The 27,080-nt window shown below is 53.5% G+C and overlaps 1 protein-coding gene across 2 annotated transcripts in view; it reads right to left on the bottom strand.

Annotated features, from left to right (window-relative positions):
• ARHGAP45 (Rho GTPase activating protein 45) overlaps nucleotides 1-27,080 on the bottom strand; it is a 44,510-nt gene that overhangs the window by 9,314 nt on the left and 8,116 nt on the right. For both annotated transcript variants that reach the window (XM_037885627.2, XM_037885626.2), the window contains exons 3-18: nucleotides 20,288-20,431; nucleotides 15,142-15,226; nucleotides 14,490-14,562; nucleotides 13,694-13,763; nucleotides 12,293-12,430; nucleotides 11,743-11,807; nucleotides 10,864-10,974; nucleotides 9,582-9,662; nucleotides 8,708-8,884; nucleotides 7,335-7,472; nucleotides 6,751-6,941; nucleotides 6,120-6,271; nucleotides 4,311-4,388; nucleotides 3,772-3,873; nucleotides 2,115-2,278; nucleotides 227-415 (exon numbers count right to left, since the gene is read on the bottom strand). In XM_037885627.2, coding sequence (XP_037741555.1) covers nucleotides 227-415; nucleotides 2,115-2,278; nucleotides 3,772-3,873; nucleotides 4,311-4,388; nucleotides 6,120-6,271; nucleotides 6,751-6,941; nucleotides 7,335-7,472; nucleotides 8,708-8,884; nucleotides 9,582-9,662; nucleotides 10,864-10,974; nucleotides 11,743-11,807; nucleotides 12,293-12,430; nucleotides 13,694-13,763; nucleotides 14,490-14,562; nucleotides 15,142-15,226; nucleotides 20,288-20,431 — 1,958 coding nt within the window. The remainder of the gene's footprint in view (nucleotides 1-226; nucleotides 416-2,114; nucleotides 2,279-3,771; nucleotides 3,874-4,310; nucleotides 4,389-6,119; nucleotides 6,272-6,750; nucleotides 6,942-7,334; nucleotides 7,473-8,707; nucleotides 8,885-9,581; nucleotides 9,663-10,863; nucleotides 10,975-11,742; nucleotides 11,808-12,292; nucleotides 12,431-13,693; nucleotides 13,764-14,489; nucleotides 14,563-15,141; nucleotides 15,227-20,287; nucleotides 20,432-27,080) is intronic.

Below are 27,080 nucleotides of genomic sequence, written 5' to 3'. Positions count from 1 at the left end.
AAGGTTACAGATAATCTTGGCTCTACTACTGACTCTAGTTCCTGGCTCCCAGCTCTCTAGACCTCTCTAGAAGCAGTCTGACGTTTTCACGGCGGGATACAGGCTCTGGGAAAGGAGCTGGAGCTCATGAGCAAACCAGCCATTCCTTGTCCGGGTTACAAGGGCAGTCAGCCACCGCAGGGAGCCCGACACGATTGGGCCGGAGGTCAGAAAGAGGGTGCCTCACCTTGGTTTTCAGAGCCCGCTTCTCGATCTCACAGATGCACTTCTTGATAATGAAGGGGATGCCGTCCGAGCTGTTCTGGGACGTCTGTGTGAAATCCTGGCCAAAGAGCTGCAGCTTCCCTTGGAGTTTCTTGTGGCCGCACTGGATGGCCAGGGTCTCCAGACATTTTTTGTGGCAGGCTAAATAGCACTGGAACCGACAGGAAGATGGTTGGTGGGAGAGAGAGAGAGAGAGAGAGCTCTATGGTGAATAAAGTTTCAACTCACAGAGGCAGCTACCGTATTGTACCATGTCTCCTGCCTGGGAGACATCAGAGCGCCAGTCAGAGCAGATGCACTGCATGCCAGAAGAAGTGCGTAAGAGCTGTGCTGAGAGGAGCAGCGCTCCAACAGCCGGGTGGGTGGGAGATTGCCTGTCTATTGGGATGGACCCGAAGCCATTCCGTAGCCTGAACATGTCCCAAAAAACAAAGAAAACGATCTCTTCCAAACGCAAAGGGAGAGGAGATAGGCAGGGACTTCCCCAGCCCACCGAGCAGCGGGCCAAGGAAGCAGCTGCCCTGTGGAACACGCTGAGAGAGAGATTTCCAGCTGGGCTGTCCCTGGGCCTCCGTTTTTGCAGGTTCATCTTGCACCTGCAGTTAAGGCGTCTTGTACATCAGTACAGCGGGGTCAGAGATTTAAGGGATTGTGCCCCCTTTTTGACCTGAGTGGCTCGTCAAACGTCAGGGCCCTGGGGGTGTTCCAGTTGGAAGCAGAAACTGATGGAGTCTTGTATTTCTGTGATGCCATCTTGTTTAGTGACAAGGAGTGTGCAAAGTCCTGCTTCTCCGAGTGCAGGCGGCACCGTGAACAGAAGGACAGATTCTCAGCTTGCAGCCCCAAGTCTCTTTGGCCAACACCAGACCCAAAAGCCCCAGCTCTAGCTTTTCCCATGGTCACTTTGTGCTCCCAGGCTACTGCATGGCTTTCTTGCTGGTTGCCTCTGCCTCTCTCCCTGTTTTGTGTGTCCTGCCTTCCCCCCCGCAAGCACACGCACCAAACACAAACACTCAGCTAAATCTCTCTGCCCACTCAGTCCAAGCTCTCCGGTGGGTTCACAACCCCCTTTTGTCTGAGGGATGGGGAGAAGGGAGGACACTGCTGATTAACTCCTCCTGCCAGTTATGTTAATTGAAGAGTGTGTTCACATCCAATCTCAAAGAGGTGTGTGATCCACCAGTGTGTCTCAGCATAACAGCATAGGCACCGACTCTGTGGGTGCTCCGGGGCTGGAGCACCCTTGGGAAAAACTGGTGGGTGCTCTGCACCCACCGGCAGCCAAGCTCCCCGTCCCAGCTCACCTCCGCCTCCTCCCCTGAGCGCGCCACATCCCCGCTTCTCCTCCCAGTGCTTCCCGCCACAAAACAGCTGTTTCGCAGCGTAACAAGCTGTGGGAGGGAGGCGGGAGGAGCGGGAAGTTGGAACGCTCAGGGGAGGAGGTGGGGCCGGGGCAGGGATTTGGGGAAGGAGTCCGATAGGGGAAGAGTTGGGGTGGAGACTTTGGGGAAGGGGTTGGAATGGGGGGCAGGGCAGGGACAGGAAGCGGTGGGGGGGGGGTCAAGCACCCACCGGCCCCAGGAGAAGTTGGTGCCTATACATAACAGGACTTACATTGCAGATGCATATTTGCTCCCACCCTTATATGAAGCTGCAGAAAGACAGTCCAGCAGCTGAGACTCTCGTGGAACGAAGATATGTGAGAAGTTAGATGCTGTCACCCAAAACACTTGCAGGTTCAGCTGAGCTCACTTGGTTCCCAGTTCACATCAGTGCAGCTGGGTACCTCTCCAGGCTTCTACTTCATCTACCCCTCCCTTCCCCCAGGCCTGCTTCCCGTCTCTCCCTACCTCCTCGCACTCCGCTCCCTGGAAGTAAACGTAGCTGTTGCATTCCCGGCATTTCGAAGGGGTGCGAAGTTTTCTCAGCCGATGGGTCTGGGCAGCCTTGGATAAACCCACGTTTCGGAATGGGCCCGTCGGAGCCGTCATTTCAGGGGCTATCCCATTGATGCCTGGAGGCAAACCAAGAATAAATCCATCCAAAATCCATGTGACTCAGAGGAGCTGGCACAGGGGATATCGGAGCCCAGGAGCACTTCCAACAGACCAGTCAATCAACTGGCCATGTCCATACTCCAGTCATGTCTCAGATACCCTACAGCCCAAGCTTTAGAGTCAGCTCCTCTAAGTAACCTGGGTCAAATAAACCTGTTCCCACCTTCTTTCTAAGCCCATGATCATCCATAGGGATTTCATGGCCCTGGAGACATATGGAGAACTGTGGTTTCACCATGCGCTGTCTAGGCAGTCCTCACCCATCTCTTCTGTGCTCTCCTATTTCCGGAGATGAGAAGAAAACACCGCCAGTTTGGTTTCTAGCTGATTGATTTAACGCCCAGCAGCACAGATTGCGAGCTAATCTCCAGGGAAGCTTGGCCAAAGTCTCCAGAAGGTAATACGAAAGCACATAATGCGGGGGCCATGGGAGACTTTCCACCAGCAGCCCCTTCCCCTGCCAAGCTGAATTCAATCCTCAAATAACTTGCTTGGAGCTGACATTTTTGGGGAACCTTTCTTCCTTTTCCTGTTTTTGTGTGAGATAACCAGCCATAGAGATCCAAAGCCCCCAACGCCGAGTTAGAGAGTCTGGAAAACGTGCAGCAAGCCTGGGTCAGACACAGCCCAGATCACAGTTCTGAAAGCACCATGGCAGCAAGCACTTAGTCACCAGCTCCCAGCCAACTTGTTTCCCTATCAACTGGAAGACTCGAGCAAATGTACGAAGAGTCCAAGTGACTTCGATTGTTACATACAAGGAAATCCTAGCTCAGTGATTGGCTGAAAGTAGTCATGTGACAAATCAATGTATTTCCGTTGTTTTCCTTCCAAGGTCAACAGTAGTGACAGGTCTAGTATTAAGTTAACCAATCAGATTGCATATGCAAATCTCAGTGACCTGACTGGCTCAATAGTCAGTAATAGTTGATTTCCCCCCTGCCAAATGGAACTCTTCTAGTCACCTTCAGAACGTTAGTTAAAGTGCTAAGAAATCCATGGCAGTGGTGGAGAGATTTCCACATACTGGGGATATGTAGTAAAATTCAGCTCTTAATCTCATTTTTTGGGGAATATCAAGGTTTACAGTTTCTCGTGGGACAATGTCAGCCCCAATCTGCTGTCAGTTAGACTAATGGCACTCCCTGGACTCCAGTTATTCCATAATTGCTCCAGTGTCACTGGGATTAGAACCTGGCCCCTCGTTTTTGCCTCGGTCAGTAGCATTCAGACTATGGCAGTTCCGACATCTGAACAATTCATTCCCAGATAACTTTGCTGAATTCAGCAGAGTTACCCCAGGGATGGATTTGGCCCATTGAAGCAAACACCATCTTAATCTTGTCCTCGGTCAATCTTTTAGTCAAGGTAAGTCACTATCTGCTTAATGTTGTCAAGGTGCCTGGGTACTGAGCCACAGGCATGGTGGAACCCTTCCCCCATCACGTACTCTGTTCAAACGAGGCCGCATTCTCATCCTTCTCATCCAGCTCTTCATTAGAGGACATGGTGCCATTGGAAGACATCCGCTGGAACTTCTGGCTAAATGTACCTACCAAAACACAACCCACAATACGGAGCACGATTAGAGGCTAAACAGTTTCTCTTATGAATATGTGTGTGGCCCACAGCCAAGTCCTGCGCCTACTAGGGGACGATGGCTCCAGAGTAGCTGTGAATTTTCCCCAGAGCTAGCATTCCCAGCCTGTCCCATACGGCGCCTCCTGCTGGGAGGAACTGACGTAGCGGTGACATTCCAGTTCTCCTGTCATTCTACTGAGCCATCTGCCGTCAGAGGCTGGGACCAGAGTAGTAATCTGCAGTATATAGACTTATTTTAAACTAGAAAAATTAAGACACAAATCTCATCTTAGCTCTCATGCCCTGCCCACAGACTGGTCCCATTAGGAGATGTAGACTGGAGTAGCACAGGAGAAAGAAGCAGCCAGCCCTGTATTACACTGCTTCCCATGGGCCAGGTTACTCTACCTGAGGCTGAATCCAGGCTGCCCTCTGTTTCAATGATGGACGTTGGCCAAGACTTATGGACCTGGTGTCCTCTCCCACCTGCAGAAAGAACCACTTGACACGTGAGCTGCTGCTTGCTGGGTCCATGTGAGCAACATAGTTTAATTTAGAACAGCTTTGACACTGGTGGGCTCTCAGGCTGCAGAAAATCCAACTGCCCGTGCTCCGTTTCTTGCTTGCAGGCGCGTTAGGACCAGGGGTGAGTGTTGCAGAGGGCAAGAGGGCAGTCTCAGCACCAGGGTGCAGGGAGAGGGGAATCTGCAGTGGACCCACTTCCAAGCAATGGGCATTAGAAGCAGCAGCAGCATGGACGGACTCTGAGAGGAGGCTCATCTGGGTGGGAAATTAGAGAATAATGAGCCCCTTCATCTTCCATCAGCATTATGGCAATTGAGAGCACTCAGCACCTAGCAGGATTGGGCCTGGGATGGGGTTAGCAAACCCCACACTGGAGAGCAAGGAGTTAAGGCGTTGCTCTGGGCCCAGGCTGCCCCAGCCAGGCACGCCACCCGTGCAGGGCAGGGCTTCAAAAGGGGAGAAGAGCAGCTCTGAAGGGGGCCAGCAATGGAGTGGGGCAGATGGCGGCTCTAAGAGTTGAAGTATTGCCCCGGGGCACCTTTCTGGAGGCCTCATTAAGCCGACCAGAGGAGAACCTGCGACAGAGAGCAGTGACTGGGGGTACAGGACAGAGACTCTGACTGCTGGTGTAGTCAGCAGGGGCCGGGGTAGGAAGAGGTCCAGGGAAGGCTGAGTGTAGCCACCCATCTTTGGGCCCTGGACTGGAGATCGGTGGAAAGGATGAGCCCGGGCTCTCCTACCCGTATCTAGCAGACAGCGACTCCGAGAGGCCTACTGGAGGGACCCTGATTATTCAAAGGCCCAGCCCCCGCTCCCCCCAGGGCAGGAGGGGAGAGCCAGAAACAAGCACCTGACTACTAGGCAGCACTGTGGGGCAGTAGCGCACCGTTTACAGGGCCCTATAGTAGGAAAGGGAGGGAAAATTATACTGAGGAGGGATCTGAAGGACAGCAAAGGTCTCTTTGTTAAACACCCTCAATGGCTTTGATCTCCCCGGCCTGATAAGAAGCTGTAGCTGCCATTGTATTTAGTATATGTATTCTTTACGCCATCCAATCCTAAACCAAACTTTGCACCCCTTGATAATCTGTACGTTATTCCCTGATAACCAGAAACTTCTACGCTTAAACTCTGTACCATTTTCTTTTTATTTTAACATCATCTTAATACAATTCTTAAACCTTAAAGGACTTAGCCGAGTATGCTGGCAAAGATACAAGCACGAGTGCTCTCGGTGCTTCAGGGCACCAGTTTATGAGTGGTTGGGGTCAGGAAGAACAATTGCCACCTAATAGTATCGAAAGAATCATGTGCATCCAGAGCCTTTTCTCTAATGCATCCGGCATGGGCTGCAGTTGGAGACAGGATATGGGACTAGATGGTTGGCAGGGGCTGATGGAGACCCTAGAGTCGGTGGACCAGGGGTCTGTTTGGGAGGGGTAGCTGGAGGGATACCAGGCTGGATGGACCCAGGGTCTGCTTAGCAAATGATGTTCACTTTGGATCCCTGATTCCATTCCTCTGCCCCACACACGGATGGGCTCTCGCAGAGGAATTGTTCTCTGCAGACGGAAGAACTCACTCTGCCCCAGACCGTATTGCTAGAGAATAAAGTGTGGGGGGGAGGCAGCTCTTCATCAGAGGACACGGTGTCTGACCTGCACCCCCAGGCACTGCTCTCCAGGAGCTCACCTCTCCGTTCCACGTTCACGGTCCCACTTTGCTGCTCCCTCGCCGCTGCCCCTCCCTCCGAGACGCCTCCGTCCTTGGAGGGTGCAGCCCCGTCGGCACAACTGAAGTCACTGGCATTAAAGCTGCCTTTCCGTGGCCGGATGCAGGGGGACCTGATGGCCAGAAGGAAGGTGAAAGGGATCATTCGATTGGGTGGAGAGGAAGGGGATGTTCAGCGACAACTCGCCTGCTGCTGCAGTCACCCACTCTGGGACCACACCACCCTGGTATCCTACGTCTCCAACAGCCTTCCTCACCAGTCAGCACCTTCCTTGCCAGCCCGCACCGCACCTTTGGGGAGGGGGTGGGACACTCCAGCAGGTGACGCTGCTGGGGGGAGCAGGGAAGCGCTGGCTATTGGGAGCTCTGCAATCCTCTCTAGCCTGTCCCAGCAGGCGATGCTAAAGGAAGCAGGGCAGGAGTGCTAGCTGCGTGGGGGACTCCCAGATTTTCCCAGGCTAGTCTCTCCCAGCAGGAAGCGCTGTACGGCATGATGCAGGAGCACTGGCATTGAGAGTAGCTCATAGCCCCTCTCCAAGAGGGAGGGTCACAGGCAGCAGAGAAGATTATTGTGAAAGGGGGCCCTCCCTACCAGGCGTTCTGCGACACGTAGGGTTCAAAGTCATACTGGGTCTCGGGTTCGTCTCCCCGCTCCATCTGCTTGACGTGGGAGGCGTACTGCTGCCCGGGGTCGTACAGCTTGCTGCTCTCGCACAAGGTCTGGAAGTGGACGGGCTGGGGCGCTGTCTGTATGTGCATGATCTGGTAGAAGGAGATTGTGGCCTGAAATAGAGAGAGAGACTCAGAGAGGGGTGCAGGGGTATGTGCGACTGTACACGTGGTGTGTGCGGAAGCAGCCCTTTGAGACTCTGCATGCTAGTGCCAGAGAGTCAGAGCTCCGTGTAAGACATGCAGCCGGGACACTGTGTTAGGCAGAGCTCCCTGGGTTACCTCTAGCTTTAAGTCTTGGCAGCGGTATTGGAAAGAACTTTATCTCCGGTCTGCTCCTCCTCACCCTCTCTTCCACAGAGAGAGGAGCAGCCAGCCCAAGTGGGAGCGTAGGTGCTTTTGGCATAACACAGCGAGATCTGGGCTCCTCACAGCAGTGTGTGCAGAAGAGGCTGAGTACGGTCCTATCCCTCAGGCGGCTGCCTCAAGCCAGCGAGCCCTACTCACCGATTTGATGACCTGGTCGCTCTGCTTGATCACCTCGTGGATCTGCCGCAGGACGTTCACCTTGGTGTCCTCCAGCTCCTGCTTCTTTGTGTTGGCATCTGCGATGCAGGTCCGGTATGTGGCCATCGACTCCTCTGCCTGAAAGCACCCGAGAAAGTGTGAGGTGCTAACTGCCCAGCGGCGGGAGGGCAGGGAAGGAAGACAAACCCTCCTTTGCCCCTTGGGTGGCACTTACCCTACAGTCCCTCCTGCCCAGGCAGTTCCGATGAGCATTTAGCACTGACTGCCCTGGAGAATGAAGTCCTTGAGTCACATACCAGGTGCAGCAGCCAGGGCAATGCTGGGGCAAGCACCCCCGGCTGTTCCCCAGGCACTCCTGCACTCATCCTTGGCTTCTATGCTGGGACAGCTGCCAACAAGACCAGCTGGGGAAGTTCTTTCAATGCAGACGCTTGTCTGCTAGGATTCATGGGTTCCAAAGCCAGACCATTGTGATCATCTAGGCTGATTTCCTGTGTAACACCAAGTCATAGCTTTCCCCCCCAAGATAATCCCTAGAGCAGATCTTTTAGAAAAACATTCCGTCTTGATTTAAAAATTCTCAGTGATGGAGAATCCATCACAACCCTTGGTAAGTTGTTCCAATGCTTAATTATCCTCATTGTTAAAAATTTACCCCTTATTTGCAGTCTGAATTTGTCTAGCTTCAACTTCGAGCCATTGAATGATGTTATTCCTTCTCTGCTAGATTGAAGAGCCCCTTACCAAATATTTGTTCTCCATGTAGGTATGTATCGACTGTAACCAAATCACCCCTTAACCTTCGCTTTGTTAAGCTAAATAGACTGAGCTCCTGGAGTATGTCACTATAAGGCAGGTTTTCTAATCCTTTAATCAATCTCACAACTCTTCTCTGAACCCTCTCCAGTTTATCAACATCCTTCTGGAACTGTGGACACCAGAACTGGATACAGCATCTGTGTCAAGTCCCGCCGAACTCATTTCAGTGGCTGTCAGGGGCAGCGAATTCCCAACACAATTGGAGCCAGTGAACTAAAACACCTCGTTACAATAGGAAGGTGATAGCAGATTGGTTCCATGGCACTGCTGTTCAGCCTGGTGAGAGACCCAGGTGGTCCTGGGCTGGTGCAGAGGGTTGGGATCTACCAGAGGCCCTGGTTAGTGAGTGATTCAGCACCAGTCCCTCTGGTCAGGTATGGAGCAGAAACACTGGTAGTCTGGGATGTGCTTCTGGCTGAAAGGATGGTTTGGAGATGTACGGTGTTTGGGACACGAAAGGCTCCGATGGTGTGGAGAGTGCCCACTCAACATCCCAAACAGTGATGTTCTCCTAGCACCTCCCTGACCCTCACCTTATTCCTGGCCTCCTCCTCCAGCCGCCTCTTCTTGTCCAGGGTCTTGGTGGTGGTGTTGCTGGTGTTCTGCTGTTCCTCTTCAGCCTTCACGGTCATATACTTGGCCTTCTCGTGTTCTTCACAGCGCTGCATGTATATCTGCTTGGCCTTGCGCAGGTTGGTCTCAGCCTCTTGCTGCCGGACAAAAAATTGGGACCTTGATCCAAGGTAACTGGTCTAGGGAAAAGTCTGTCTGTCCAAGGAGAATGTTATCCTCCCCCTCCCTAGCCCCAGGGTCTTCTCCTCACTGGCCTGAAAGATTCCCCACTGCAGAATTACGGGATGAAGCTGAGTACTAACCAACTCTGCACACATATGGCTAGGAATGAGCATGGAGGGGAGGAAACTTAGACTGTAAACTCTTTGGGGCAGAGGCTGGCTCTTTGTTATGCATATGTACAGCGCCTAGCACGGTGGGGATCAAATCTAGAACTAGGGCCCCAGGCACTCCCGCAGGATAAATAATAAGGAAACAGTTCTGGGCTCTTATAGTGCAACTGACAGGGGGGTTGGAAGAGCAAAGCTCCTTTCAATGGGAGAGCTGCTTTCCTGCCCCCTGGGAGCACTGGGATGGTGGGGATGATGCGGGGGTGGGGGGGCAGAAGAAGTGTTACAGTCCCTTGGATGCACATTTCTCGCATTGCTCGTCCATCAGGCTCACTGAAGAGGCCATCATAGACCAGTCCCGTGCATGCTTGTTTCTAAAGCCGGCACGAAGAGGGGCAAAGAATCTGACAATATGACTGACAAGATGCGTGGGGTGGGGGGGCTGTCACAGCCCGGATTCAATCACGGCACAACCTATGGCATGCTGCAGCTATTTGTTACCTACCAGCTTCCTCTGGGCCCGGTGCCACTGCTCCTTAATCTCCTTCCTTCGCTTTTCATGTTCAAGGCGTCTCACTCCTAGTGGCTGGAATGGAGGGGGGGGAACAGAATGGTTTATAGTTGAGGCCAGTAGGGGGCGGAATCAGGGGCAGAACAGCTCAGAGGCCTTTTTGACCTGTGCCTACATATGCTCTGCCCTGCTCGGGTCCTCCAAATGCACCAGTTTCCTTTACAGTGGATTGCAGTGCTCAAGGGCTTGCCAGCACCAGACAGCGCCCGCCATAGCACGGGCAGCTCCACACAGCTCTGCCAGGTCACTTGACTCATTCCAGGCTTGCCCTGCCTACCCACTGGTCCTGTTCTAGTAAGCAGACTTTGCTGTGTGTTGCAAAGGCTGAGTCACTGGGCTACAGCATCAAGAGATGTGTGTTCTATCCCTGGCTTGCTCTGTGATATTAGGGAGTCATGTGCCTCAGTTTCCCCATCTGTAAAGTGGGGGTGCTGATACACACTTTCCTTTGTAAGGGGCTTTGTGATCTACAAATGAGAAGTGCTAGAGAAGAGTTGTTATCACTGATCATGCTGAACTAAGGGCGATTCTGTGTTGTGGACAAACACCTCGAAATTAGGTGGATGCTGTCCTGTTCATTTTCACTTTAGGCTGACATAAGCAAACAGAGCTCTCTGGCGGTGAAAGAACCATGCATTACCCTACTGTCCTGGGCACGCAGACCGGACCTAGCAGCTTTCTGCTAGTGGCTAGCGCGTGTAACTTTGTCCATGCCGGGAACAATACACAGACTCTGAAGAGGCCTAAGCTGAGCTGGAGAATGGCGAAAATGAATTGTTTGGTTTAGCTGAACTTAGGGATGGTTGTGAGACCCTTTATCCAAACACCCCAAAGCCCAGGAGTTTGGATACATGATTCTGACTCTGGTGCATCTCCAGTTTGGAGCAGTAACAGGGGGGACGCCAGTAAATATCAAACCCAACCCCTGCCTTAGTTGAGTGAAAGGGAACTCTGAAGATCTGTGCCTGAAAGAGAAACACTGTGGTATAAAGACAGGGACAGGACAGCACTTCTACCACTGCAAAGTCTCTAGAGGGAAGGGGTTATTCTCAGGTGCCCTTTCCAGTAGGAGAGGGCACTTCCTGTTTCAAAGCCAGGAACTCAGGGGCATCAGGTGTTCACTGCAGATCAAACAGCAAAAGCAAATGCAGGGGATCTCTCCAGCCATTTGCACCAAAGCATCCCGTGCAGCTGTGGGTGTGGGCATCTCTCCTACCTGCAGGAAGGTATGGTTCTGCAAGGTGGCAGCCGTTTGCACGACTGTGGCGCCGTACTCCATATCCTGCTCCAGAGCCAGCGAGTAGATCGACAGGAACGGCATGTGTGGCTGGAAAATTACAACACCCCCCGAGAGAGTCACTACCACAGCGAGCACATGGCAGAGAAATGGTCCTCGCCGCGGGGCAGGGGGTGGAGGAGAGTGAGAGGCCCAGACTGTCTGTGTGCTGCCAGCAAAGGCCCCGAGCTAGCTTTTACATATAGATGAATTACGTACTGTCAGCACGGTGCAAAGGGGAAGAAGGGGAAATGTCAGAGGTTCTGTTGAGCTTGAAGTGCGTAACCTCATCCCCAGCAGCTCTCAAACCAGAGTGCCTGTAAAACTCTGCGACATGACTTTATACCATAACCGCTTCCTCCTGGGATTCCTTCTAGCCTGGCTGGTCGATAGCTCACTCTCACCCAGACAGGTCCTATTGTTATGGGACCCAGAGCCTGGGTTCAAGTTGAAGTGAATGGTCGTTACTTGGACCGGGGGGGAGGGAATTGGGCCCCTGGATTTGACACGAGGGAGCAGGGAGTCTCAAAAATGAAGCGCCATACCTAGAAATTTAGGGGTGAGATTTTCAGAAGTGCTTAGCACTGGCCTTTGAATTCCGTGCTCCCCTGACTGCAGTCGGAGCCAAGTTAGACAGTGCAGCGTGCTTCTGAAAAATTACACCCTAGAAGGGCTTAGCTGAACCGGTGAGGCTCTGGAAGTGCAGTGTTTCTGTCATGAGCAGGGAGGTTTCCAGTGCTTGCTTCTGGTGTAAGTAAGGCCCAGAGGTATGCAGGAACCCGACACAAGGGGTGTGCTTACATAGGAGCTCTGACCTACCTCCTGAGTGATCGTTTGCTTACAGCTGTTCACCATCTTCTGCAGTCCTTTGGCAAATTCCATCTCTGCAAGGGAAAGGAAGGAAGTGAAGATGGACTTAGAAGGCCTTGCCCTGCTGATTTTGTGTTTCATCACACGCACACACACACACACAAACAAACCCCCTTTGCCTTTTTCTATCAAGGTAGTAATTCTTTGCATGCACATAGATCTACTTCATCCATAGATCTTAAAGTGCTCTACACAGGAAGGCAGGTATCATTTTACAGCGGGCCAGACTGAGGCAGAGACTTGCCCAAGATAATATAGAGTCAGTGGCAAATTCTGGAATGGAATTCAAGTCCTGACTCCCAGGCCTGTGCTCGGTCCATTAGGCCATAAATGACTCTCTCGGTCCCCAACCCATTTCTGGATCAAGGGGTCCCTTCAACCTCAAGCCCGTAATAAATACTACGAGAAGGGGAGCTGGGAGTAGCACTGTGGCCCATTACGATGCCGCCTTCAGGAATTCAGCATCTTGGGAAGCAGACTCTGTCCTCTCGCCACTCACCCAGAGTGGTCCTCTTCTCCAGGTAGTAGAAGAGGTCCTTCATGTACTTGGAGATGTTTTTGGCATACTGGAGAGCAACTTCCACGCCGCCCTCACACCGCTGGAGCATGATGTCCACCTCTTCTGCAGACGGACGGACTGTGACAGAGGGACACGGCGAAAGATGGGGGAGAAGGAGGAGATATAGAATTAGCCAGGCAATTAAGCTATGGCCAAGCACTCTCATCCACTGACTTACACACCCAAAATTGTCTTGGGGTTTCCAGGAGTCCTGCAGGGATCAAAGAGGCAGAGCTCCACCACGGACTGGAACCAAGGAGCAGAACTGACCTCCTGAGCCACTGCAGGCTTCCCCCATGTCACCCTCCCCCATGGCATCAGATACAGACTTCCTGAGCTTTCCTTTAAAGCCCTTCATGACCCTGCCACACCCTACTCATCCACTCTCGTGTCTCATGACACCTGTTGCCTGCCAACGACACCAGCTTCCGTCGCCTGTTTGTCTGTTTCTTCCACTCGCCAGAGCCATCCCGTGAAGTGCTCTCCCCAAACGAGCCTGTCAAGCCGTTACCCTGCCCTTCTTCAACCCCCTTTCCAAAGCCCACTTGTGCTGCCATGCCGGGATTGAACTTCCAGCTGATCGTGGCTAGGCAGGGGGCATAGTAAGGGTTACCGATACGTTTCTAGCATTTATAAGCAAATTGCGCATGTAGTCAGCCGATAGAAAAGTGGGTTCTTGTTACTTCTGCCCTTTCCCGCCTCGCTCCACTCCCTCTGTCACACCAACTTTTGTTGTCTGGTCTGGTCTGTAAGCTCTTCGGGGCAGGGATGCTCTCTTATGTGTTCATGCGGCGCCCCACGGAACGGTTGGGGCCGTTGGGTGCTATTGCAGCAGTAGCGAAAATGATGAGGCTCTCTCGTCTCGGAGGAGACGTTGGCTGGACGGGCATTGCACCCGCTGGACGGTTTGCAGGAACGCTGCCTGCCTGAACTTGCCCACCACCTGCTGGCTCCGAGACTCAGAGAAATGCCACGAGCTGCACATTTCATGGCAAGTGTTTGTTACCAGCCCCTTTGTGCCCTCGGCTGTCTGGTGGGCCTGGAGAATGCAGTTTTAACTGCTTTGGTGCTGCCTTTAGTGCTGGGTTCAGGGGGCAAGAATACACCTGCAGTGAAGCCTCATGTACTTGTCACTTGCGCCCCGCAATCCTGTGGAACGCTGGCATTCAGCACCACTGCAAGCCAGGGACTTGCACCGGCACGTTTCTCCGTGAACCTCAATAATGGAGAGGGAACGTCATGTCCTCTGAGCCACTCCGCTCGTCCTGCTGCCCAGACTTCCCTGCACTCAGCAGGATTTATTCTGCACCCAGCCACTGGAGATGATGAAACATCACTCACCTGGATCAAATTTTTCCATGCCGGCTGGCATGCCGTCTGTGCCCATCCCTCCGTAGAGGTTCTCCATCGACTGTTGGGGTGAGGAGGCAAAAGATCTCGTTAGAGAGTGAGAAGTCGGTGCAACGAGTGAAGACGGGAGCAGGCTGCCATGGGGGTTTTTCAGAAGCCAGGAGATGGATATAGAAACCTGGGGCTCCTGGTGGCTCTCTATGTTCACTGAGGCCCAGAAAAAGGAGCAAACTCTTTTGATCTGCCAAGTGCAGCCCTGGGGTTGTACGTGAAGGGCCTCAGGGGACATGGGAGTATCTGTGATTAAGTGACCTGCTGAAGGTCACACAGCAAATCAGCAGCAGAGCCAAGAATAGACACCAAGAGCCCTGATTCTCAGGCTTCCACTCTTTGGTCTACAAGATCATCCAGTGACCTAGCTGAAGTCCTTCTCAGGGGCCTGTCACCTCTCTAGCTAAGCATCCTGTGCCCTTTTGATCTCTCCTTGTCTGCATGAATGGCAGTAGGTACAGGGCCAAGCAGACAAGGCCTGTGTGGTGTTCCCTGCACAGCTCTGTCAGTGCCCTCTAGGCTAAGCTGGGACAGCCAGGCTCTGGGTTGGTTGCCTCTACTTGTTCTTAAACAGAGACTGTGTGTAGCTGCTTCTCCCTGTGCCGAGCAGGGCCTGTTCAGGGCTTCTGAACGGCGGGGTGCCAGAAGCAAAAGCAAACGCCAGCGATCTCCCGCCTCCGGTCCACTTAGGAGCAGGCTGACCCAGATGTGCATGAACGAAACTGGTGTCACTCACCTGATTCTGGTCGCTGGGAGGTATCGAGAGCAGGGTGCTGCTGTCCACCTCTCCCATGAGGAATTCAGACACGCTGGAAGAAGGGGCAGGAGGACATGGATGGTCAGCACGGTTAGAGTTATTAACACGAGAACAGCAAGTAGGACCTTCCATACCACTTCAGAGTGCAGGTCCCTGGAGTCTGCCAGGGGCCAGGCCCCAGGGCCTGATCCAGCTCAGTGGGAGCCTTCCTCTTCGCGTCAGTGGGGATTGGATCAGCCCCCAAATGATTTCGCCCCTACAGTTTAGATGAAGGCGAAGCGGTGGCAGGAGGAGACCGGAGGTATCTTAATAGCCCCGCCCAGGTGGTTGTCTGAACCAGACCTCCTGGTCTCAATAGCAATGTGAGTATAATGGATGTAGATGATACAAGGAACAGACCAGGACGTCCAGCCAGGGTCCACCAGGGACCTTGTGACTCTGCAGGGAGTGGGGGAGGGGTTGCACACCCAAAACTTGGTCTTTCACCATTGCCAGTAAAAGCTGCCCCTTGTCAAGGTGTGAGTGTGCAAAGTGACAGGGCGGAGCGGCATGTTCTGTCTGGGGTGGGGACAGTCGAGGTTGCAGGGGAGGGGTACGTCCTCCAGACCGCCGATGGCTGAGGTTCGCTTACGTGCTACTGAAGGAGACTGCGATGGTCTCCAGAGCCTTCTCGAACTCCCGCTTGTCCGTCTCATTGCTGGACTCGTAGTGGAAACCTGGAAATGAAAGAGAAGCAAAAGCCCTTTTGTGACTGACACCTACTGAGCAGCCATTTGCTGGTGGTGGTCCCAGACCTGCTCCGACGTAGGGAGAGAGGGCTGAGCCTTGCAGCCCATCCAGTCTCTGCTCTCAGGCTCAGCTGCCCCTCTTAGACAATTCTCATGTACCTCTGTCCTTGGTAACTAGGGCGCGTCTACACTGCAAAAAAAAACCCCGCGGCAGCAAGTCTCAGAACCCAGTTCAGTGGACTAAGGCTCCTGCTATGGAATGTAGACATCCCCACTCGGGCTGGAGCCTGGACTGAGACCTCCCCCCTCTCCAGATTTCAGAGCCCAGGCAAAAACCCAAGCAGGAATGTCTATCTTTGGCCCCATAGCACAAGTCCTGTGAGCCCGAGACAGTTGACCCGGGCTCTGAGACTGGCTGCTGCAGGGTTTTTTTCAGTGTAGACGTACCCTAGGTGCCACCAACAAAACAGTCTGGCTCTATGAACCCAGCTTCTCTATGCTAATTGCCACAGTAAGTTTCTAAGGCACTAGCAGGGCAGCTTTTGAAACAGACCTAGAGACCCTGGGGGCAGAGCCCTGCAATACATATAATCACGTCTCTTAGAGTTGGGAAAGACCTGCCTAGGTTTCATCTGGTCCAGCACCCTGGGGAGGGTTAGCTCTGGATTGTTCCCATGGAATATTCTCCAGGGCTTTGTCCAGTCCAGTTTTAATTTCCCCAGTGATGGGGCTTTAACCATTTCCCTTGGGAGGTTGTTCCCTGTTCAACATTAGCAAAAGTTTCCTCATACTTGGTCTGTATTTCCCCTAAGGTCAGTTGCAACCCATCACTCCCAGCTACCCCGGGGCCACCATAACAGATAAGATGAATCTGTGTTACTGGTGTGCATTTCTTGCCCTAGGGCTTCAGAGCCTTCTGCTTTGAGACGGAAAAGGCTGATTAAAGAACCCCTCTAATCCCAGACTGTGAGCGAGCAGCTTGTACTGCTGCAGAGCTGCCAGGTGGTGGAGTCACCCCGGCAGCGTGAGCCGTCACCCCAAGCTCTGAATCCTCCAGATCCCAAAGAAAAGGAGAATTTTAGTCTCATCTAGTTCAAGTCCAGGGATTCTGAATAGGTCAGATGCAGAATCATTCTGGGTCTGCTCCTGCATGAATCTAGTGTAGAATCGCTATAGGTTTTAACATGAAATGGTAAAAAGAGAATGGGCCCAATTCTGTATTCCCTGCACCCTGGGCTCGGCTCTCCATTGCCCTACCCCTGGTGCAAAGTAGGTGTGAAATGTTCATTCTGATTAGGTTGCATATTACAGCCACGTTGATGCAAAACTAAAGCCTCTCCCAGGGTAAAAGACCAGAATCTGTCTCACAACCTCGTCGCTCATCAAGGTCAACTCTCTGCACGGCTCAGAGGAACCCTCATTTTTAAACACACCTCACATCAGCGCTTGCCACGACTGCCGTGCCACAGAGCCCGGCCCATGCTGAGGCCCTGACAGGCAATCACTGAGCAAGCCAATCAGCAGATCTCGTTCCACCCTGCTATGGAGGAACTTCCCGTCCCTTGTGGTTACTGTTTGGTGTCCAGGAAATGAAGGCAGTGACGCAAAATGTTGTGCTTGTGTGCGGTTAAACCCGCCGTCCCTTCCCCCACTGCTGTTGTAACACTGAGCTCTCGGAAGCCTTTTCACGGGCAAACTCGACAGAACCGCATCTCACAAACCCTGTGGTGCCGTCTATCTGTGGGAGATAGTGGCCGCGCTGGCCAATGGTGATTCGGGTCTAAGATTTTTATTGCCGTCACACATAGAAGGCCCAGTCACGAATCTGAGCTCCATTGCGCTAGACACTGCGCACCTTGTAAAACAGACTGCCCCCGCCCCAAAGTCCTGACAATCTAAGGCCTGGATCCAAAGACTCTCAGTGACCTCAGCGGGCTTTGGGTCAGCCCTAAGTACCCCTCATGTCATCTGAACACACGGTTTCTCTCCTACTAGCTGGAAAATAGGCCAGCTTGGGCTTATGGTTTTCAGCCTGGCCACCAGTTTTGCAGACACAAGTTTGCACCGCCAGTGAGGAGCCAGTGCTGATGTTCAGTGTTTAGAAATCCTCCTGGATCACAGCCACAGTTGTGTAGAGACGCCCCCAAATACCAGCCCTTTGCACCAGCCATTAGTTGAGCAGGCACAATAGTGCCCAAGAATCTGCAGGCCATTTTTGAAAATCAGGCCTATCAAACATCGCCAAGAATAACAGCGCGGCTGGGAACTGCTTTCCCGGGGTCCCACTCATCAGAACCCCGGGCGTGTATTTCCACCCTAGTCAATGGCATGCTTTTCTAACCGCCTCTGAAGAAGAAATTTGCTGTTCTCCTATCACCTTGGCTCAGATCAACATGTGAGATCAGTTTAATAGCTGATTCATGCATTGCCTTAGCTGCGTGAACAATACCTGTCAGGTTTGGAAAGGCACAAACGGCAGCCAGGCACCAAACCCTCAGCGACATTCCAGGGGGCTCCAAAATAATAATAAAAATAGGGGCTGGGCCCTAGGCTGCAATCTATGGCTTGGATCATCTCCCTCTCCCACGCTTTGAGTAGGCAGGGGGCCTGATTCTGATCTCACTTCTTATTGTTTTATTTCCGTTGCTGTAGGGCCTTGGAGCCCGAGTCACGGACCAGGACCCAAGTGTGCTGGTCGCTGCACAAACGCAGAACAAAGAACTGGCCCAGAGAGCTGACACTCCCACCGGCTTTACATGAGGAACTTCATTCAATTCAACAGCACGGCTCTCGATCCACACCAATGTAAGTGAGAGGCAATCAGGCCTCTGCAGAGCCCTGAGTACCCAGTGTTTATTATTGATTGGGACGGGGTCTGTACGAAACCTCTGGATCCAAACATCCTCAGTCTCTGGGAAAGTTCAGACGCAGAGCCCAGCGTTGTACCGTGGGCTCATTGTGGGAGTGGGACTCTCCGCTGCCTGTGGATGTCACTTACACTGGCATGAGGTAAGAGGCCAGCGTGCATGAGTGGAGAATTCTGACCTGGTGGCATTTCACACCTGCTTCGGCTAGGTGTAAATGATGACACAAGACTCAGGGCAGTGGAGAATCGAGTCCTATGGCTGGTGCCCTCTTTTAGGCTTCACAGGTGTAAATCTGGAGTGAGTGCATGAGAACATAAGAGTGGGTCAGGCCAAAGGTCCATCGAGCCCAGTGTCCTGTCTTCCGACAGTGGCCAATGCCAGGTGCCCCAGAGGGAATGAACAGAACAGGTAATCATCAAGTGATCCATCCCCTGTCACTCTTTAATCAATGGGATTACACCGATGTGAAAGTGGTGGAAGGGAGAGGCAAATCAGAGCCCGTCTCCTGCCTTTGCAGGGGGATAGACCTGGTGACCTAGTAGGTCTTGTCCATCTCCAATTACTGTGGTTCTCCTGCACCAGCCTCGAGGACATCCCCCAGCACACACAGCTTTCATGGCCAACCAGCAGTGATTTTGTCCCAGTGGAAGAGAGCTGGGAACTTAGACCCCGATATCAGTCAGGGCAGGGGAGCCAGGGGTGGCTTTCCGACAGACAAGAACTCACCACAAATATTGCACCTCTGTCCCAGCCCTGAAGCAGAACTGAGAGTTCCAGGAAACACATCATGGCCTGACTCCTGAGCACCTCTCACCATGTGGTGTCCAAGGGGAAAATATGAGTGAAAGGGCCAAACCTCCCATTGGAGTCAAGGTCCAAGTTCCCACTGATTTCACCGGGGCCTGGGTTTGGCCCTAGGTCCCTGTCACCCCCAGTGATGAATGTTACAAGACTCTCCCCCTGAGTCAGTTTCTCAGAGTGATGTGGTCATGGCAGGGTGAGGCTGAGGGTGTTAGCCAGGCCGGGGCTGGTTTTACAGCTCAGAAAGCAGCCCTCCCTCTCCCATGCCCTGGTTTGTTGGTTGGAAGGTTTCCCACTGGCATCATTCACTTGGGCTTGTCTGACGCCCTGTCTGGAGAAAGGGCAGCTGCTTTGTAAAGGCTTTGGTGTGAATGGTCTCCCCCAGCTGTGACCCAGCACCCTCAGGCCGGGCTCTCTCTAATCCCAGGAAATTAAATGCTAGATTTTGGCTAATCCATGCTGCACTTCCTGCGGATCTGAGACAGCTGGCTCCTGCCTGGTGCAGGCACGATGTGTCAGACGAAGGGCCACACTTGTCTCTGGTGTAATTCCACTGACTGCACTGGGGTCATGTGCTGAATTTGGCCCAGTGAACGATTCATGCTAGTGACCCACAGAGGCTTTTGTGTCTGTCCATGAAGGTCTGCACCCGTGGGCATAAAGAGGGTTAGGGCGTGAGCAAGCGAGCGGAACGTGGACTGAAAATCACAGCAATGTTCCCGGTGGGGAGGGGAGGGAGAACAACCAGACTGCGGGATCCTTTCCCCTCTGAGAGTTTGCTCACTGGAGTCATTTTAAAGTGGACTACACCGAGCCCTGGAGAACAGGCTGTAGGGAACAAGCCTGCTCTGGCAGAAAGACCCTAGTGCCGGGGCTGGGTCGACAGCCCTGGTGACTGAAGAACTGTCTCTACCCCCCTGGGCAGCAGCCACACTAGCTTCCTGGACACTGTTCCCCATCAGTGTGCCTGACCCCCGCAGGATCCCCCCGGATGCAGAAGGGAGCTCAGTCTCCATAGCCCATTCAGTCCTCAGCCTTTGTCTGCCGCATGTGCAAGCAAGGGGTAGGCTAGCGCTGGTTGTGATTGTGGTTTGGATGCAAAGGACATCTGCAAACCAAGGACTGGGCTGAGGCCTCACCGCGGAGTCCTTGCAGCCCTGACCCCAGCCCCAAAGAGCCTTTCCTTCGGGTCAGCTTCCATCTGCCTCCAGCCCAGGCTGGCTGTGAACAGGGTCAGCGTCTGTGAGTCCGCGCCAATTGCTGGGCATGGGTGGGGCGAGTGGGGAGGGAGGCAGTGAAGGGTGAGCAGAATTGCCGAGCCTTTGAGGTGGCACCTGCGCTGTGCTCATGACCCAGCAGGAGACAGGTGCTGTGGACTGACCTTTGACCCTGGATATTAGGGTTCCTGCAGCTGTCAAGGTCTCCAAGGTGTTGAGCAGTGGGTACTTGTTGATGACCTGCCGGAGAACCCGCAGGGCTTCCCCCAGGCACTCGTGGGCTAGCGGCCGGTGAGACTCCAAGGGATCTGCAACAGAGAGGGGTCAAAGCGGTCGTTACAGCCCTTCAGTCTCCGCTACGCAGGCTGGTTCTGTAAAGTCAACTTTGTGCTGGCGAAGGGCGCTCTGGAGGACAGGAGCACCAGGTGATGGCAAGGCGAGCTCCCACACACAGACAGTTCCCCTGGCCCATGTGCCTCAGCCTGACCCACACCATCCTCTGCTACTGCAGTCCTGCCCCCCCCCCGACTCTGCCATGCACCTCAATCCTAGCCCTGCTATTCCAGTCCTGCCCCCCGACTCTGCCACGCACCTCAATCCTAGCCCTGCTATTCCAGTCCTGCCCCCCCGACTCTGCCACGCACCTCAATCCTAGCCCTGCTATTCCAGTCCTGCCCCCCCGACTCTGCCACGCACCTCAATCCTAGCCCTGCTATTCCAGTCCTGCCCCCCCGACTCTGCCATGCACCTCCATCCTAGCCCTGCTATTCCAGTCCTGTTCCCCCACCTATACTAACACCCCAGAACCCTGACTGGCAGCCCCTGCACCCATTGTCACAGTGCGGAGTTACTTCTAAGCAGGCATTTCCAGTTGTGCAGTGGTTTTATGAGAGCAAGAGAGGCTGAAACCTACCAAACTCATGTCACTGATGAGCAGCCCTATCGGAACTGAAGTCTAATGCAGTCCACCCAGCTCATCTTGATCAGTCTGTTCAGGGGGTGAGAGGGCAGGGGGAAAGCCCCATTTCCTGGCTGATTAATCCCATGGGACCTTTGGAAGGAGCCAGATGTACTCTGTGCTCACGGGCCTGGTGCCTGCTGGCGCTCTGGAGTGCTCTGTGTCACATCATTGCCTCCAGTCTCTCTACTGGTGGCTTCCCCACCAGTGTCTCCAGCCTGCCCAGCGTATCCCTGCCCAGGAAGCCCCTGCTGGTGTCTCTGGCCTGCCCGTATCTTCTCCCAGCCTCCACCCTCTCTTGGACTGCTCAGCAGCTGTCAGTCCCCCCAAGACAGGAATCAGTGCAGGCTCCTGTTCCACAAGGGGGTTCCTCTGTGCTGATGGGATGGTACCAATATCCCCCCTGTTAGGGAAGGCTGCCTAGACTGTCCCGGCCAACACCTCTCACTCCCTGTTGGAATGGGCACATTCATACTCAACTAGGGTGACCATATAGCCCAAAGGCTGGGGCTGGTGTCGCTGCTCACCTGAGCCCTGCCACCCCACCCCACCCCGCCACGTGGGGCTGGCATCACTGCCCCTCTGCTCCCCGCACGTTCCTTTGCACCCCTCTTTCTTGACAAAAGTGGGCATTTGTCCCGTTTGCTCTTGCCAACTGATCAAGTCAGCAAGAGCCAACGGGACAAACACTCACTTTTGCCCAAAAAGTCGGGACAGCCGGGACAGGGCTAAGAAAAGGGACTGTCCCGGCCAAAACAGGACATAAGATCCCTATGCTCAACAGACGAATGCCGCTTCAGATGGCATCCTTCTCTAGCGGCCAGCAGCAACGAACATGGGTGCGTGGGATTGTGAGTCTCCCTCATTACATACCAACCCATTATTGCCTCCCTAGGCCATTTATTCCGGTGGTTAAGCACTGGAATAAATGGCCTAGGAAGGTTGTGGAATCTCCATCACTGGAGCTTTTTAAGAGCAGGTTGGACAACACCTGTCAGGGATGGTCTAGATAATTCTTAGTCCTGCCATGAGTGCAGGGGACTGGACTAGATGACCTCTCAAGGTTCCTTCCATTTCTGTGATTCTATATAGAGCCCCCGGCAACTGATCTCCGAGCCCATTAAAACCCACCCCTTCAGCTTCCTGTTCCTGCCTCAGTTTGCTCACCCACCTTCCCTCCTCCCTGAGAACTGTCCTTCCCAAGGCAGACCCTCCGCATCCCAGCCCTGGCTGGGTTTAAAGGCCTGAGGCCAGAGCAGCATCCTAAGGAGCCTTGTCCGTCTGGTAACGCTCAGCGGCTGGCTATCTTGGGGGGGAATGTGTGTGTCGGGGGGGGGGAAGCTTAGTTGGGGTGTTGGGATGAGATGAATAAAGAGCCTTCAGAGTAACACTGAGAATTCCGGGAGGGACGAACCCTCTAGCTTCTTGCACAGTGGGCCTGTGGATTAGTGGCTGACGCATGGGACTGGGGCAGGGCTCAGACATTAGGATGATGGGGGGCCTGCAAAAAATCAGCGTAGCCCTACTGACTTCAATGAAGCTGCACCGAGTTGCACCAGCTGAGGATGTGCACCAGCGGGCACCCGGCCCCTGAATTCTGGCACTGACTCTCTGGGTAACCTTGAGCACGTCACTTAACTGCTCCATGCCTCAGTTTCCCCATCTGGAAAAGTGGGAACAATACTTACTTTTGGACAATGATATAAGACCTCTGGATGAAAAGCATGGGAGGCGCATAAAGCATTGGTCTTCGGCCTGACTGCTAGGCGGTCCCTGCTGGGGTCTGGAACACTCCCTCGCCAGGCTGGTTCAGCCTCACACTGCACTAGAGTGCAATGCCTGGTAGCAGCATTGTGGCCTAGTGGGTAGAGCACTGGACAGGGGCACAGGCGACCTGGGTTCTTGTCCCAGCGCTACCACTGGCCGGCTGACTGACTGTGGGCAGGTCACATCCCCTCCCTGTGCCTCAGTTTCAAATAGTTTCAGGACACTGACTTGCTTTGGGACCTGTAGATGAAAAGTGCTATCATGCAGCTATTATTCCATGCATGGGCTAACTGCATTGCCAGCCACTAGCAGCCTCTGAACCTGTTCCCAGCCCCTCAGGCGATGTGGTGGGAAAGCAGAGGCAAAGTGATGAGATGAAATGGACCCAAGGGAAAGTTCAGGTGAATGTCACAAAAATAGACTCCAAACAAGTGGATCTGCCCCCTCAGGAAAGTGTTGGGAACCCTCCATTGCTTGGGGTACTCTGAGCCACCCCAGCCCAGGAGAATGGACCAGAGGGAACAGCCCTGTAGTGGTAGGTAGAGATGGAGAATGTCTTGTCTGTCTCCATCAGTGGTTCACTGTATCCCAAGACACCTGAGCACAGATCCCTGCCAGGAGGGAGGGTCTGGCAGACACAACCAGTGTCTGTGGATCTGACCCTCTGCCGCCCTGCGCAGTCATTTACACCTGTGCAAAGCGGACGTTAAATGCTCCCAGTCTGGCATTGGCCATCCACTTTGCCGTGATGTTTTTACAACCCAGGTGCAGGACAACAGAGCATCAGGCCCTGGGAGTTTATGTCTGGCTGTGGTGTGACTGGGACAGCAGGAGGGAGATGGGAGGAGTTTGACCCCAGTGATTTTTCCTCGGTGGCGGGTTTCCCTTGAAAGCAGTTTGAGAATTTCCTCCTCATTTCCTTTCCTTTCATTCCCTGCCCGGATGTGAACTCCCTGCCACGCAGCCTGGAGGGACCCAGTGGCTTCTTGTTGCCTCCTCCCTGCTCAGCCAAATTTCCATTATTGCTATAATTTAGGATAATTGCTGGGTGGATTTTTTCAGCCACCCATCGGAGATGCAGCAAATAAGCAGGCTGCTCTCCGTACATGCACCCCAGCTCACTCTTTGAGCACGGGAACTGGCTCCAGGGTCCTTGGGAAGTTTGTTTACTGGCAAGAAAGGAAGTTGGATATTGGGAGTTTCCCCAGGAAACCAGCCCCTTCTGCGACTCTCCAGATAAAGCTGCCAACCAGCATCCCTTGTTTCTGCCCCCTCAGCCCTGTGATCGCAGACTGAGAAGGTGCAGTAGAATTCTGCCCTTGGGGCGCCGGAAGCTATCAGCATGTCCAGGTGAAAACATATACATTTCTTTTCCTTCAGGTGCCAGGCACAGAGGTGTAGCATGAGTGACACAAAGCCAGTTCTCTTCCCAGCTCTGACAGGGGAATGTGATCTGATCTAGTGGTTAGAGCAGTGGACCCGGACTTAGAAATCCTGGGTTCCATTCTCTGCTTTGGAATGGAGTTTGATCAATTAGAGCAGCAGGGAATGGGAGTCAGGATTCCTGGGTTCCTTCCCTAGTTCCGCAACTAAAAGACCTTGAGCATGTCACTGTCCCTTCTCCGTGCCTCAGTTTCCCCATCTGTAACACAGGATTATTCATGCTTTCCTACCTCTGAGATCCCTGAATGAAAGGGGATATGTGAGCAGTATTGTTACTGTTATCAGCCTGCTCTCTGCATTGAGATTTTGCTCTGTTACATCAGTGTAAATCCAAAGGAACTCCACTGACCTCACTCCGGTTTATACAGGTGAACTGAGAGCAGACTTTGTCCCCGGTGAGAACATGTGCCTATGCGGGGCTCTCTACGAGCTGCATTGCCATGGGCACGGGGCGGCTGCATTTCCCCTGAATGAGCAGCGCTGCTAGGAGGTCGGGAAGCAGGCCTTAAATAAGGGGGGTGGAAGGAAAGGAAGGGGTGTGAGGTCTAGACTGGCTGATCCCTTTAATCCAATCCTGGATGCTAGGAGATGGGGTGACCTCAGCACTGACAAGCCCAGGGACTAAGCCCAGCGTCTGGGACTCTGGGACTGGATGGCGCAGCCTTCTTTGGAGAGAAATCCACAAGAGCAGGAAGGGAGAGAGGGAGCCTCGTGTAAAAGTGATGGCTGTGAGTGGGCAAACCCTCCGTCCCAGCCCCCTATCTCAGTGTCAGGGTGGAAGGGATTTCCTATGCATTCTCTGTCTCCTCTTACATTTCCAGGCTATGTCCGGAATGGAAAGCAGAGAGGCCAGAGGGGCTGGGAAGGGCCGTGTTGGGCTGGGGACAGGGACAGGACTGGGATCTGTGTCACAGCTGAGCAGGGATGGACAAAGAGATGTAATGGGAGGGCTGGATCCACCAAAATGGTGCGATCCCCTAAAACCATTGCTGCATCCCTTCATGCACACCCAGATCCTGCCTCAGCATCATCAGTCTTCCTCCAGAACCCGCACGGAGTCCCCCTGAGCCCAGTCTCTCTCCCTTCCTTCACCCCCTCTCATGGGTGTAGAGCTGGTTGAAAATCTCCTGACGGAACATGTTGCCGTTTTGTTTAAATCAAACGTTTCGGCTGGAATGCGTCAATTTCGACTTAATTTCATTGCCTGGGATGGGGGAATCAAAATGAAACATTCTGACATTTTCATTTTGAAATGGGTTTTCATTGAGGAGTTTATATTAGATTATTAAAAAAACCTAAACGTCAAAATCCAACCAAAACAGCTCAATTGACGCAAATCAATTGGGGCGGGGGGGGAGATTTCGTTTTGCAGGAAATTTTGAAATGTCCTTCTGTTTCAGAACAATTTCCCCTCCCCACGAAAATGTTGGCATTTCTTGCAGAATGGAAATCCCAGTTTCTAACTCTGCAAAAAGAAAAGGAGTACTTGGGGCACCTTAGAGACTAACCAATTTATTTGAGCATAAGCTTTCGTGAGCTACAGCTCACTTCATCGGATGCAGTATACATCCGATGAAGTGAGCTGTAGCTCACGAAAGCTTATGCTCAAATAAATTGGTTAGTCTCTAAGGTGCCACAAGTCCTCCTTTTCTTTTTGCGAATACAGACTAACACGGCTGTTACTCTGTAACTCTGCAAAGGCTACTTGACCTTCGCCTTCCATCCCCCATCCCCGCTCCCCCAGACCGATAACCTAACAAGTCAGATTCACAGCTCGTATAAACGGGTGTAGCTCCATGGAGTTTGGCCCATGGATTTTTTTTCTCCCACTGACCCAATGCAGAACCGGGCTCCCACTCCAACCACCGTGCCAGGATCCAAGTGCCATAAGCACCCTTATTCAGTTGTGACCAGGGCTGGCTGAGCAGGGGATGCAAGGTGAGCCACACTTCAAGGTGGACTTTCATCTGGAAATGGGGTCCAAAATCAAACCTTGGTGAGAGAGACCTGGGCCCAAGGTTCCTCCCCACTCCTTTCAGAATTGAATCTGGGTCACCGCGCCCCCTCCCTGTGGAGACTCCCGCCCCATGTTACACACTGGGGCCTCGCGATGGTGTTTTCCACTGGAACAGGGACCGCGTCAACATGTTTGCATGGCTGGCAGTGAAAAAACAAGTCATCATGTGACCCCCAGCTGGGCCCCACCCTAGCCAGGGGTGCGGGAAATATACAGTTTCCTTTGTCTCCTACAGAGAGAGAAGGCTCTTAAAGGGATAGGGCAGAGACTGCAGGGCCACTTCCCACTCCCAGCCTGGCCTCCTGGTAAAGAAGAGAGCCGCTTTCAGCGGCCCTTTGGGAACCCAGGTTCGTTCCCAGGGGCGAATGGGGCTCGGGGAGAGGCCAGGCATGTGCCCAGTGCCACTCCAAGGGCTTTATCTGGGTGCCACCAGCCATCGCTGGCGCCGCAGTAAACAGGAAAGGCAGGCAGATGAAAATAGCTTGCAGGCAGGAAGTCATGTTATCCTGTCCCAGATCCCCCTCCCCTGCTCAGCCTCTTACCCCTCTTCCTCGCCTTGCATGGCAGCTGCCGCTGCTCAGCTCCAGGGCCAAAAGGAAAGGCTGGAGCAAAGCAGTTGCAGGGCCACCGTGGGGAGGTCGGACCCGGATCCCCCCAGGGCGCTGCAGGGCCTGGCTTTCTGCTCTCCCACTCTGGGTGACTCCACCACCTCCCAGCATGCCGCTGCCCGATCCATAGGGGACCCCCTCGTCTGGGGAATCACCCCCGTGTA

Source organism: Chelonia mydas, chromosome 25 (genome assembly GCF_015237465.2).
Source record: "Chelonia mydas isolate rCheMyd1 chromosome 25, rCheMyd1.pri.v2, whole genome shotgun sequence".
NCBI lineage: Eukaryota > Metazoa > Chordata > Testudines > Cheloniidae > Chelonia > Chelonia mydas.
This window is presented reverse-complemented; position numbering and strand designations above follow the sequence as displayed.